The sequence below is a fragment of the Amphibalanus amphitrite genome, unplaced genomic scaffold, assembly GCF_019059575.1.
Source record: "Amphibalanus amphitrite isolate SeventyFive unplaced genomic scaffold, NRLGWU_Aamphi_draft 001417F_arrow, whole genome shotgun sequence".
In the NCBI taxonomy this organism is placed as follows: domain Eukaryota; kingdom Metazoa; phylum Arthropoda; class Thecostraca; order Balanomorpha; family Balanidae; genus Amphibalanus; species Amphibalanus amphitrite.
In genome coordinates, this window is record NW_024882910.1 from 80,075 (window position 1) to 92,682 (window position 12,608).

The window sequence follows — 12,608 nt, forward strand, 5'->3', positions numbered from 1 at the left end:
GTGGGCCGAGGCAGAGACAATGGCAGTATAGTCATTAGCTGGATACAGGCAGCCACCCACTCGGAGGAACGGACGCGCCGTCATCGGTGATCACCCCGGGTTGAGGTAGGGGATGGGTCAGATTGCAGAGGCTTGACCTCATGCTGAAAGGGCTGAAGGCTGGTGTAACGCAATAGTTTTTTTTTAAGGTGGTCAGTGGTCACTGTTTAGCTCCAGATATCTGAACTAAGCTGGAAAGCAAGCACTCACTTGGCATTAAAGCGTATATAGCTGTACGATGCCGGACAATGTCATACAAAGAGTCGCCCAGGCCGATCGTGAGATCAGAGATGCATGTAACAGGGGCTAATGGTGGCTGATGCAGGTTTCCGCGGAGGGCAGCCGTTGACTAGTGTCTCCTGCTGGCTGCAGGTCGTATAGTGAAACCTAACGGAATGCGGCTTACACTAGCTCCGGCTGTCCTAACACTGCGGCTGACAGGTTTATAGTCACGTATTTTTAGGCATTGCTCAGAAATGTAGTATGACATATCTTGTATCACCGGCCCCTTTACATTTGCTCGTGTTTTTGAACGGCGTGCTTTCAACGATGCTATTGAAATTACGAGCTGCTGCCTGCTAGTGTTTGAAAAAAATGTTAACGATGGATCTGCAGGCATGTTTCAGGTGTCTGTATTCATTTTTTATACTTCTATCAATGATGTATTCACGTTTTTTATATGCATGTGTTTCTGCGCCTAAAATACCCTCTCCTATCACACAGAAAACTTGTTATATGCCTTCAAAGATTTTGTCACAGCACCCACAAGCACTTTTCTTCGCCTCCCGTTTATCCTGTAGCTGCATTATCACACTCACCCTGCATAAGGCTGTCATCCGAGGTCACTGTTAAGCACCGTGGAAATTGGCCCACTGCGCGCGGGGACAATCAACTGGCCACGTTCGCTACCGCCCCCGGCCTGGAAGGCGCCTTGACGTGATTCCCATACCACTATCCGTGAATAATTAGCCTCAGATCGGCCTGTTGGGCAAGTGGGTGGGCTTGACACAGACAGTGGACGCCGTAAGTGATTCCCTTTAGCCGTTTCTGCCCACGGTATGTCTTATTCCCAGCATTTTGTTTTTATTCATGCTGCATGCTGATTGTTGAGCAAGCATTAGTGGTTTGGTGGTAACATTGAATGAAAAACGCCAATGTATGCTTTGGCCTTATTCAGACCTAACAAGTATGTACTCAATGTAGCCTTTGTGAATCATGTGTAAGCAATTGCGAACTATAAATATTGCTGTAAAACATTATTTTAATGTTAACGACTAAAATGTATGCTTAATGGTGTTTTGCAGTTTTATTTTCTGAAGTGAAACCCAATTTGGCCCAAGCAAGGCCTTTACTTTGAAATAATGTTGAAATGGTCCATGCGTGTCTAAACTCAGTTAACCCTATAAATGTAATCGTATGAGCCTTTAGCCTTCTCTTTTGGGTGTTCTCAGCGCAATTGCCATGCGGTAATTTCCATCGATTATGTACCATCTCGCTCAGCGGGCCGGGGCGCGGTTGCATGGTCCAGGACCGTCTCACGGTAAATTGGGTGGTTCCGGCGGCTGGCCGTATACAATACAGCCATCAGCAAAACACTGCGCTATGGCGCTGTATAATGACGTCACACTGTCCCGCTGCCTGTGACGTCATTAGAGAGGGCGTAAGGTGACAGATGTACTAGTGTGACGGTTTTTTATACGATTGTTTGCAACATTAGGGGTGGGTTTGGGTCCCCGACCGAAGTTTAGCATGCTAGAAGTTATACAGTACATATAAGGTCGTGTAATGCGTGCGCGTGCGTAATTGACACTGGCTTAGCTCCTGCAATCTATTTTGCAATGGCCAGTGTTTGACCAAGGTCTTAAATCTCCACAGAAGATGAGTGACCTCACTGCGACAGACCTCACTGACCTCACTGACCTCACTCCACGGAAGATAAGTGACCTCACTGCGACAGACAATTTGAACATCCGGCGGCAACTAATGCCATCAACTAGAGCAACTAGAGCACCGACAGCGGTGATTGCAAAACGGCTGCAGCGATAATAGAGCAACGGTCATGATGAAACGCTCTGATGGAATGTCCCTGCTTAAACGGAGCCGCGGCCGATGCTAATTGTCCGTCTGATGGAAATGATTCGTATGTCCACTTACCGGCCAACATGCGATGCTTACGTCAGCTCAAGAGCATTGGTAACGACTGTTGACGACATAGCATGTGATCAATAGCCAATGTGGATAAAAGCCCGGTGGTTATGTCATGGAATGAATGCATGTAAGGTACGAATATTGGCTATCAAAGTCCCATCTCTGTTGTTGAGTAGGTACTCGCGTAAAATAGTTGCGTAAAAATATTCAAAACTTGAAGCACTTGAACGACGATGTCGGACGTCGGTATAAGTCCGTTCCATTGATAGATACTCAATGAAATAAGCTACTGGAATTTACCAACACCAGCTACTAATGAAAAGAAACATTGTGATTTGGCAGATGCCAGTTTGTGGCTTGTGACCAGGTACCTAGTGAACGAAAGTTAGCGGCTATATGTGGTATTTTTAATGGGAGATCTCTAACCGCACAAAATGTCGTAGGCCATTTTTGACACGAAATTAAAATGCATGCCTGATATTAATATTTTGTAAAATAAGTGACCATAACATCAACCTAAGAAAGTTAAAAGCGGGTTTTCCAGACCATTGGCATTCTGTGAAGCTGTGAAGGTCAACTGATCGATTTACAACACGGAACCCGACCGAGTTGACGCGTCACAGCTTCTTACGGTTGAGACCCTATTCTTGGAACGTCATAATCCTTCAAAGGCGTACATTGAGAACAGTTTGCGATGTAGCAGCGAGTGAAAATCCACCAATTTCGAGATACATTTACAATGGTTGTGGATTTTTATTTTTTATACATGCGGATGTGCGACCAGTGGCGCGTGAACCGGGGGGGGGGGGGCTAGCGGGGGCTGAGCCCCTCCAACTTTTCGGCTGGGGGGCTCATAATGTATTTGAGCCCCCCCCCCCCAGCTGGAGGAATCGAACTCGGAAATCTGCCAACATAATTTCATAGATTCATACATAGGGGCGGGAACCGGGGGAAGGGGCAGTGGGAGAAGCTTGCCCCCAAATTCTGCGGCCGCTGGGGCGGTGCCCCAGTACTTGTCATGAGGCTAAAAACCGTTGGGCAGCTTGTCCTCCCCAAATTAGGGGTTGTAGGTCACAAAGGAAGAAAGCATGTAAGTGAAAAATCCACCTCTTTCACTGGCTCGGCAACTCATTTGGCAGATTAAAACCTTTATTCCAGGTCGCCAAAATGGTACTTTCTTCACCCAGCTGAGACGGAATACCTCAATTTTTTTGCAAATATGTTCCTTTTTTCGTTGAAAATGCCAAGGTCTGAAAAATAAGTGGCCTAAAACCGGTGAGAAAACTAGATTTTGGGGTACCCTTAGGTTGATCTCTATTATGGTTCAGCCTCCCCCCCCCCAGTCTGGAAGAAGTTCCCGCGCCACTGTGTGCGACAATGAAGATCTTCCGCTTTCGGCGTGTGGGTCGACGGGCTTTATTGCTTTCTGTCTTTAAAGTCGCGCTGTGTATTTTTATGTACTATAGTATATATCATACAAAACAAAACTCAAAGGGAGAATAAGATAGTGTTCTTTGCTCATTGCTATTTTATTTGTGTTTATTATGTTCTCTAGTTAATTAGGTGCGCTCACTGTTCCCTGTGAATGAAATGTGCCACAATACGTAGTACGCAGCTCTCGTTGTAGGCGCGCCATTTCCATTTTGTCATTTTATGTTCCTTAGTCCACGTTTACCATTCTGCTGATTTCCTATTTTCTTCCTTGGTTTCACAGCCTTGGCACATTGCTCGCTCGGTCCCTCTGACCTGTCGAGGTCACCGGCCGACCGTAGCCTGGGGCAGGGCCCAGGAATGTAGCTGCGCCGTCGCGACCGCAGGGTCAGAAAAGTAGTAACTGGAAACTGTGATATTTGACTCGTTAATGTGTATGTTATGCCCAATAATGTGCTCAGGATTGTAAAATGTATTGTTTGATGCGAGTAGGGATCTCCTGGACATTTAAGTTGCGAATATGATAGCTGACGCGGATGAACATTTCTGAATATGGGCGGTGCCCGGCGCCCCGGCGCTGGTCGGGGGCGCGGCGCGGGTCAGTTGAGCCCCGTTGAGGCTGGTGGTATGTGGTGGTGTCTGCGCCAGAGCCGGTGAGTCGCACAGGAAAAATGACTGTTAACTCGTATTATTTATGGAATATGTAACCGTAATTAGGGCGAATATTTACTGTGTATGAAACCAATATTGAATGTTATATGAATTGCCTGCAGATATTTATTACCGGTCATTTATATGTGGATAAATAAGGTGAAGGCTGACACTCGTCTCGGATTTATAGCCATTTACCAAGACCGTGAGGCTGGTCGTCTAATGTGCCTCTGGAGACGTGTGCCTCTGGTTTCGTTAGCCGATAAGCGACTCAGGGAGCACATTTGTCGGTACGTAACTAAATGTCGCGGTCGCACAATCATGTAATCAAGTGCTTTCGATATAATTATACTGTTTCGTATATGCATATTCAAGTGCATGAATGGACGCGTAGCAATGTACCTGGTTGCCTTTATCAAGTTATTTATTTATGCGTGTGTTATGTTCCCCCTCGCCTGTCCCTTTTATTTCCGTCACGTTTGTTTGCGCTCGTTTATGTTTATTTGTGCAATGCTTAACTTAGGGCCGTTGTTTTACAGCAACGATTGCGTGCGGAGGGCCACACGGTCCAATACACCGATCCGTGACGACATCCGAGTTTCGAACTGAGTCTGGTCGGCGGCTACAGTTGCGACAACTGCGACAACGCTTCGCGAGACGACGGAGTGACGTCACCTCGTCGTGGAGGACGGCACGCTACAGGAGCAGGAGCACCACACTCGTCCGTACTGGTATGGTGAGCGCCTTCGCGCTATCACGCCTGTGGTGACTCCGCTCCAGGCCATTTGCCGCGTGATCTAAGTGACGTCATAACGTCGGACAGTTGCGTCATAGACTTGGTGACGTCATGCTGGGTGGTTGGTGACGTCATACTGGATGGTTGACGTCATAGTGAGGGGTGACGTAATGCCGTACTATTGTGACGTCATGACGGGGGTGACGTCATACTGAGCTTTTGACGTCATATAGCGATTGTGGCGTCATACTTAACGGAGTTCGCGTTTTGTTGGGTGTTCCGTCGGCTGTTAACGTGTTGCCGAAGGTTATTGATCGTGAATGAACTGCACTCGGTGTTATATTAAGCAAACTCTAAGTTTTCACGTGATCCTGGATAATTTTCCTATTGATTTACCTCACCTGTCTGGAGACTCACCTCGGTTTCACGCGTCATCGATAGGCGGTTTGTCCTCCGGGCAGCTCGCTGATTGTCGTAGCTGGCTCGGTCGCCTTGCGTGATTGGTTGATCAACTGCTAACTAAGTCTTGTACTTCAATTGGTCACACTTCTCACTTCTGTTAATCAGCTAGATGATAGTTGGGAGCCGCTTTGATTAGTTGTCATCAATCATGAATCCTCTAGAAGAGCTGAAAGTGTCGGAGTTGAAGGCGGAGTTGAAGGGAAGAGGTGCAGACACTAAGGGTTCGAAGCCGGCGCTGATGCTGCGATTAAATGAGGTTTTGGTTCAAGAAGGAATCGACGTTGCATCATTCGTTGCAGCTCGACGGGACGTTTCCGCCGAACCGAGAGCTGATGCCGCAGCCGCTGAGGTGGCTGTTCCTGATTTGGACAACACGGTCCCGGCTCCTGGACCCCTCGTCAGAGCCACATCACAGATGTCCTTGCGTAGTTCTGCCTCGCAAGTCTCCATCTCTTCGTTGCGAGCAGCGGAGTCGGCGACGAAGGCGGGACTGATGGCTCGAGCTGCCTTTCTGAAAAGGAAGCAGAAGATGGAGAAGGAAGAACTGGAGATGAAGATGCGCAAGCAGAAGATAGAGAATGAAGAACTGGAGATGAAGATGCGCATGGAGAATCTGCAGTTGGAGAGTGAGCTGGCAGAGGTGGAAGCCAGAGAACGTGCACTGATGGAAGCCGAAGAGCAAGGTTCTCAAACAAGACCAGGCGTGGCTTCGTTGCGAGCTGTCTGTCCAGCTGAGCCGAACGAGAGGACTGGACATGCAGAAGACGTTGTCGGCAGCGAGCAACCACTGGTCACTGTTCAGTCAGACGCTGGGGCTTCAGAGGCGCGTGCTGATCAGATGAACGTCAGGAAGAATCCACCTCAACCTGACCTTAACGCTTCACAGCCCGATGCTACACAGGTCATCCTGTCCCAGATCCAGCAAAGTCGTCTCCCGAGACCAGAGTTGCCAGTTTTCAAGGGTGATGTAACACAATACAGATCCTTCATCCGTGCCTTCGATAGCAGGATCGGGAGCAAGACCGACAGTGATTCGGAGCGGCTGTTCTACTTGGAGCAATACTGCGCTGGAAAACCACGGGACATCATCAGAGGATGTCTTCACATGACCGAAGATGTTGGATATCTGGAGGCTCGGCGACTGCTGGAACGAAGATATGGCGACCCAGAAACAGTCTCGTCGGCATTCGTTGACATGTTGATGGACTGGCCTCAGCTGAAGCCAGGAGATGTTGAAGGACTTGATCGTTTCTCACTGGCGCTCACCTCGTGTTTGAATGTAATGCAGAGCATTCCTCTTGGAGCCAGGGAGACTGACCATCCCCGGACGATGCGGAAAGTTGTAGAGAAGCTCCCCAGCCATCTGCAGGACTCCTGGCGGCGACGAGCTCACAAGATCCAAGAGTCTGAGAAGAGGAGGGTGAAGTTTCAAGACGTCGTCACCTTCGTCGACAGCGAGGTGCAAATCCAGACCAATCCTACGTTTGGCAGGCACCGAGAAGAACGAGTCAGAAGACAGACACACACAGTCTCAGCTACAGCAGTTGCAGGAGCGGTACAGTCCTCGAAGAGTTGTCTGTACTGTCATGGTAGTCACTTCACTGATCTGTGTGCTGAGTTGGTCAAGCTGCAATGGGAAAAACGGCGAGAGTTCGTTCGTGAGAACAGACTGTGCTTCGGATGCCTTCGAAAGGGCCACAGATTCAGTAACTGCTTCAGGAAGCTCGTCTGTGGAACTTGTAAGCGGCTGCATCCAACAGCGATGCACAAGAACGAAAGTGTTGAAGGAACTGGTCAGAACCCTTCTGATGGAAATGGTGAGCAAAACACTTCTGTGAAGAATGGACGATTGGATGCATCGCCGACTGAAGTCTCTGCTGGTACGGCAAGCTGCAGGTCGTCGGCGATGATGGCTATTCTGCCGGTGAAGATGTGGAACGCTGACTGCTCTCGTTCAGTCGTCACGCATGCGTTCTTGGATTTGGGCTCAAGCGCAACGTTTTGCACGCCGAATCTTCTGAAGGCGCTGGGCATGGAAGGAGAAACTACGGAGCTCACAATGACGACTGCAACAGCTGAGAACCAGCGGATTTCCAGCACATTGGTGAAAGGCCTGAAGATATCTGACATGGCGGGGAAGAAAGTAATGGATTTACCGCCGTCGTACACGTTGCAGAGAATTCCAGTCGATCGCCAGGATATCGCAACAGCTACGGATCTGGAGCGCTGGCCACAACTGCAAGAGGTTGTTCCCCCGGAAGTACATGCGGATATTGAACTTTTGATCGGAGCCAATTGTCCTCAGGCCCTGATACCTCTCGAAGTTCGCGCTGGTGGAGAGGGATGCCCATTTGCCATTCGTACGTCTCTTGGATGGGTGGTGTATGGACCAAGATCCCGCAGCCGGGTTTTCGATGGAAGCGCGAGAGTAAATCGTATCGAGGTACTAAGCCCAACAGATGATGAATTTGACCTTCACAGCAAATTTGTCGCGCTCTACAACCAGGACTTCGAGCATGATCTTAGTTCCACAGACGTTGGCTTCTCCATTGAAGATCGAGCGTGGATGAAGATCGTGGAGGGCGGAGTCCGTCACCTGGATGGTCGTTACCAGATACCCCTGCCACTGAAAAGCGAGATCATCCTGCCGGACAACAAACAGCAAGCAGAGAGACGAGCAGAGCAGCTGAAAAGGAAAATGCTCAAGAGCCAGAAGTATCTCCAAGACTACAAAACATTTGTCAATGAGTTAATCGAGAAAAACTACGCAGAACGTGTCAAGAACGAGCAGATCGACATGGCAGAGGGACGTACCTGGTATATACCGCATCATGGTGTATATCATCCGATGAAACCTGAAAAGATTCGTGTCGTCTACGATTGCTCTGCAACTTACCAGGGCATGTCGCTCAACAGTCGGCTGCTGCAAGGACCAAATCTGACGAGTTCTCTCTTGGGCGTGTTGCTGAGGTTTCGAGAGGGACCGGTAGCAGTCATGGCTGATATTGAAAAAATGTTCTATCAGGTGAGGGTTCCGGAGGATGACAGAAGTTTGCTCAGATTTTTATGGTGGCCGAATGGTGACACAGAACGGGAACTGGAAGTGTATCAGATGAATGTGCACCTCTTCGGTGCGATCAGTTCTCCGTCTTGTGCAAACTTCGCGCTACGGAGGACAGCGCAGGACTTCGGAGATAAGTTTGATGCTGACGTCATAGACAGTATTCAACGCTCGTTCTATGTTGATGATTTCATGAAGACAGGATCTACGGCTGATGAGGTGTTGAGGATTGCAAGAGGAGTCAGAGACTGCTGTGCGTTGGGAGGATTCCGACTGACCAGCTTCGTCAGTAACTGCCCTGACGTCATGTTCTGTTTCCCGGAATCTGAGCGCGTGACACACAAGAAGTTTGATCTGACCGGCCACGATCTTTCTGCGCAGACGCTAAGAGCTTTGGGTGTGCAGTGGGACGTATCTGAAGATACTCTTAGCTTCCGTGTTGATGTCAGGAGGGGTCCGACAACCAGGAGAGGCATTCTTTCTACAGCAAGTGCCGTTTATGATCCGCTAGGGTTCGGAGCTCCTTTCGTCATGTCAGCCAAAATCCTGTTGCAAGATCTCTGCAGGCTGAAGTTGGGATGGGACGACCCGGTTCCAGATGCTCACCTGAGAAGATGGGATCAGTGGTGCAAAGAACTGAGCCTTCTGCGGGAGTTCAGCGTGCCAAGAAGTGTGACTGCACCAGACGCGGTGGTGAATTGCCAACTTCACATGTTTGCTGATGCAAGCGAAGCTGGCTACGGTGCAGTAGGCTACACCAGGGTGACTGACAGCACAGGGACAGTTCGCACTTCGCTTCTGATGAGCAAGGCCAGAGTAGCGCCGCTGAAGACTTCTTCAATCCCTCGACTAGAGCTGGCCGCTGCGACGCTAGCTGTGCAGTTGAGCACACAGATACTTACCGAACTTGACCTGAAAGTTGACGAAGTGCATTTTTGGACGGACAGTGTGTCCACGCTTCGCTACATCCACAATACCACTTCTCGTTTCCAGACATTTGTGTCCAACAGGCTTTCCGTCATCCATGATGGTTCTGAGCCCGGTCAGTGGAAGTACGTGCCGTCTGCACTGAACCCGGCGGATGCTCTCTCCCGTGGACAGTCGGCACGCGAGTTTCTTCAATCGGTATGGGCTACTGGCCCAGCGTTCCTCGGCGCAGAAGCAGCTGAATGGCCTGACCAGAAGCATGTGATCCAACGCCATGAAGATGTTGAAGATCTTGAGGTAAAGAGAGGCTTGGGGACTCTCTCGGTAGCAGCTGAGTGTGACAGTACTTCGAAGTTGTTGAACAGCGTATCTGACTGGCACAAGCTCAAGAGGCACGTGGCGTGGTGGCTTCGGCTGAAGTGCATGCTGTGGAAGCGGTTGATGAACAGAGGTGATTGTGATGCCGAGGTAGCGGGTCAGCTCTCGCGGGTCAGCTCTCGCTTGACCGTTCAAGAACTTGATGATGCAGAAGTGGCGATTGTGCAGTACACTCAGAAGAAGGCCTTTCCAGAAGAACTCAGCTCCCGTTTTGTCAAGAAATCCAGCTCGATTTATCGTCTGAACCCCTGCATGATTGATGGCGTTCTCAGGGTTGGCGGACGTCTCAGCAACGCAGCTATCTCGGACGCAGCCAAACACCAGATGATCCTGCCGAAGAATGGTCATGTCACGGACATCATCATCAGAGACATGCATGAGAAGAAAGGTCACTCAGGACGTGAACATGTTCTCGCTGCACTGCGCGAAAGGTATTGGGTGGTTAACGGCAATGCAGCCGTTCGCAGAGTCCTGTCAAAATGTGTCAGATGCCGACGAGTTCAGGGCCCGATGGTGACTCAACAAATGTCTGACTTACCTGAAGACAGGACGACTCCTCAAGGCGGTGCCTTCAGTCGAGTGGGCATCGACTACTTTGGCCCGTTCCACGTGAAGGTTGGACGTCAGCGGCACAAGCGGTTTTGTGTACTCTTCACTTGCCTGGCGACGCATGCCATTCACACCGAAGTTTGTGAAAGTCTGGACACTAGCTCGTTTCTGAACGCGTTACGTAGATTTCAGGCTAGAAGGGGACAGGTGACGTTCATTCGGTCAGACAATGGCACCAATTTCGTCGGCGCCGAACGTGAGCTTCGTGAGGAGTTTGCCAAGCTGCGTGAGAGCCAGGTGCACAACTTCTTGCTGAAACGAGGAGTCGAGTGGCAGTTTACTCCTCCCGGTGCATCGGCACAGGGTGGTGTTTGGGAGAGGCAGATCCGGAGTGTCAGAAAAGTGCTGAACGCTGTTTTGAGGGAGCAGTCCCTGACTGATGAGTCTCTTCGTACCCTGCTCTGCGAGGTCGAGGCAGTCCTCAACAGCAAGCCGCTGACGACTGTCTCCAGCGATCCGTCCGATCTTCAGCCGCTCACGCCAAACGATTTGCTGTTGTTGCGGGGAGGACCGATTCCAGACGGCGTGTTCTGTGAACGAGATTGCTTTGCGGGAAAACGGTGGAAACAAGTCCAGTTCTTGGCTGATGTTTTTTGGAAGCGCTGGGTAAAAGAATATCTGCCGCTGCTTCAAATTCGTCAGAAGTGGAACAAGGTTCAGAGGAATTTGCAAGTTGATGATGTGGTACTGGTTGCTGATATGAACTCTCCACGCTGTCACTGGCCTTTGGGACGAGTCACCGAGGTTTTCCCAGATAGAAAGGGTTTTGTGCGCTCTGTGATAGTCCGTACCACTACATCTACCCTGAAGAGACCGATCTCCAAGCTGGTGCTGGTGCTGGAGAGCGAGACCACCGACATTGAGAGCGTGTGAGACCACGAGCATGGCAGACTATCGCACGTGGTGACGTGATTTTGATATCAATTCCAGAAGACTAGTTTGTGTTGATTGATAGCTGTATTTCCAGAAGACTGAACTGGGGATTGACTGCAAGCGGTTGGCGATGAAGGCTCCAATTGCGCTTAGCACGTTTGGTCTGTTGAACCTGGAAGGTTCAAGGGTGGGGGTGTAGGCGCGCCATTTCCATTTTGTCATTTTATGTTCCTTAGTCCACGTTTACCATTCTGCTGATTTCCTATTTTCTTCCTTGGTTTCACAGCCTTGGCACATTGCTCGCTCGGTCCCTCTGACCTGTCGAGGTCACCGGCCGACCGTAGCCTGGGGCAGGGCCCAGGAATGTAGCTGCGCCGTCGCGACCGCAGGGTCAGAAAAGTAGTAACTGGAAACTGTGATATTTGACTCGTTAATGTGTATGTTATGCCCAATAATGTGCTCAGGATTGTAAAATGTATTGTTTGATGCGAGTAGGGATCTCCTGGACATTTAAGTTGCGAATATGATAGCTGACGCGGATGAACATTTCTGAATATGGGCGGTGCCCGGCGCCCCGGCGCTGGTCGGGGGCGCGGCGCGGGTCAGTTGAGCCCCGTTGAGGCTGGTGGTATGTGGTGGTGTCTGCGCCAGAGCCGGTGAGTCGCACAGGAAAAATGACTGTTAACTCGTATTATTTATGGAATATGTAACCGTAATTAGGGCGAATATTTACTGTGTATGAAACCAATATTGAATGTTATATGAATTGCCTGCAGATATTTATTACCGGTCATTTATATGTGGATAAATAAGGTGAAGGCTGACACTCGTCTCGGATTTATAGCCATTTACCAAGACCGTGAGGCTGGTCGTCTAATGTGCCTCTGGAGACGTGTGCCTCTGGTTTCGTTAGCCGATAAGCGACTCAGGGAGCACATTTGTCGGTACGTAACTAAATGTCGCGGTCGCACAATCATGTAATCAAGTGCTTTCGATATAATTATACTGTTTCGTATATGCATATTCAAGTGCATGAATGGACGCGTAGCAATGTACCTGGTTGCCTTTATCAAGTTATTTATTTATGCGTGTGTTATGTTCCCCCTCGCCTGTCCCTTTTATTTCCGTCACGTTTGTTTGCGCTCGTTTATGTTTATTTGTGCAATGCTTAACTTAGGGCCGTTGTTTTACAGCAACGATTGCGTGCGGAGGGCCACACGGTCCAATACACCGATCCGTGACGACATCCGAGTTTCGAACTGAGTCTGGTCGGCGGCTACACTCGTATATCTC

The 12,608-nt window shown here is 49.7% G+C and overlaps 1 protein-coding gene and 1 long non-coding RNA gene across 5 annotated transcripts; both read left to right on the top strand.

Annotated features, from left to right (window-relative positions):
- The first annotated feature begins 3,821 nt into the window (after positions 1–3,821).
- Positions 3,822–4,858, top strand: LOC122372906. Of its 2 annotated transcripts, XR_006254946.1 has the most exons (3): positions 3,834–4,271; positions 4,460–4,559; positions 4,809–4,858. It is a non-coding gene; the product is annotated as an uncharacterized LOC122372906 (long non-coding RNA). The 2 variants fall into 2 exon arrangements; XR_006254947.1 differs by having other exon boundaries at positions 3,822–4,559.
- A 710-nt stretch (positions 4,859–5,568) lies between these two features.
- Positions 5,569–12,558, top strand: LOC122372907. Of its 3 annotated transcripts, XM_043350583.1 has the most exons (3): positions 8,446–11,971; positions 12,160–12,259; positions 12,509–12,558. In XM_043350583.1, exon 1 carries the CDS (start codon positions 8,463–8,465, stop codon positions 11,313–11,315), a length of 2,853 nt encoding a protein of 950 aa, XP_043206518.1. In that variant the 5' UTR covers positions 8,446–8,462; the 3' UTR covers positions 11,316–11,971; positions 12,160–12,259; positions 12,509–12,558. The 3 variants fall into 3 exon arrangements, with proteins under 3 accessions (XP_043206520.1, XP_043206518.1, XP_043206519.1); XM_043350585.1 differs by having other exon boundaries at positions 5,569–10,020; positions 11,367–12,558; XM_043350584.1 differs by having other exon boundaries at positions 8,446–12,259.
- The last annotated feature ends 50 nt before the right edge of the window (positions 12,559–12,608 follow it).

Excerpts from the sequence above, each read along its gene's own strand:
- LOC122372907 (XM_043350585.1), top strand. The coding sequence starts at position 5,616 with ATGAATCCTCTAGAAGAGCTGAAAGTGTCGGAGTTGAAGGCGGAGTTG.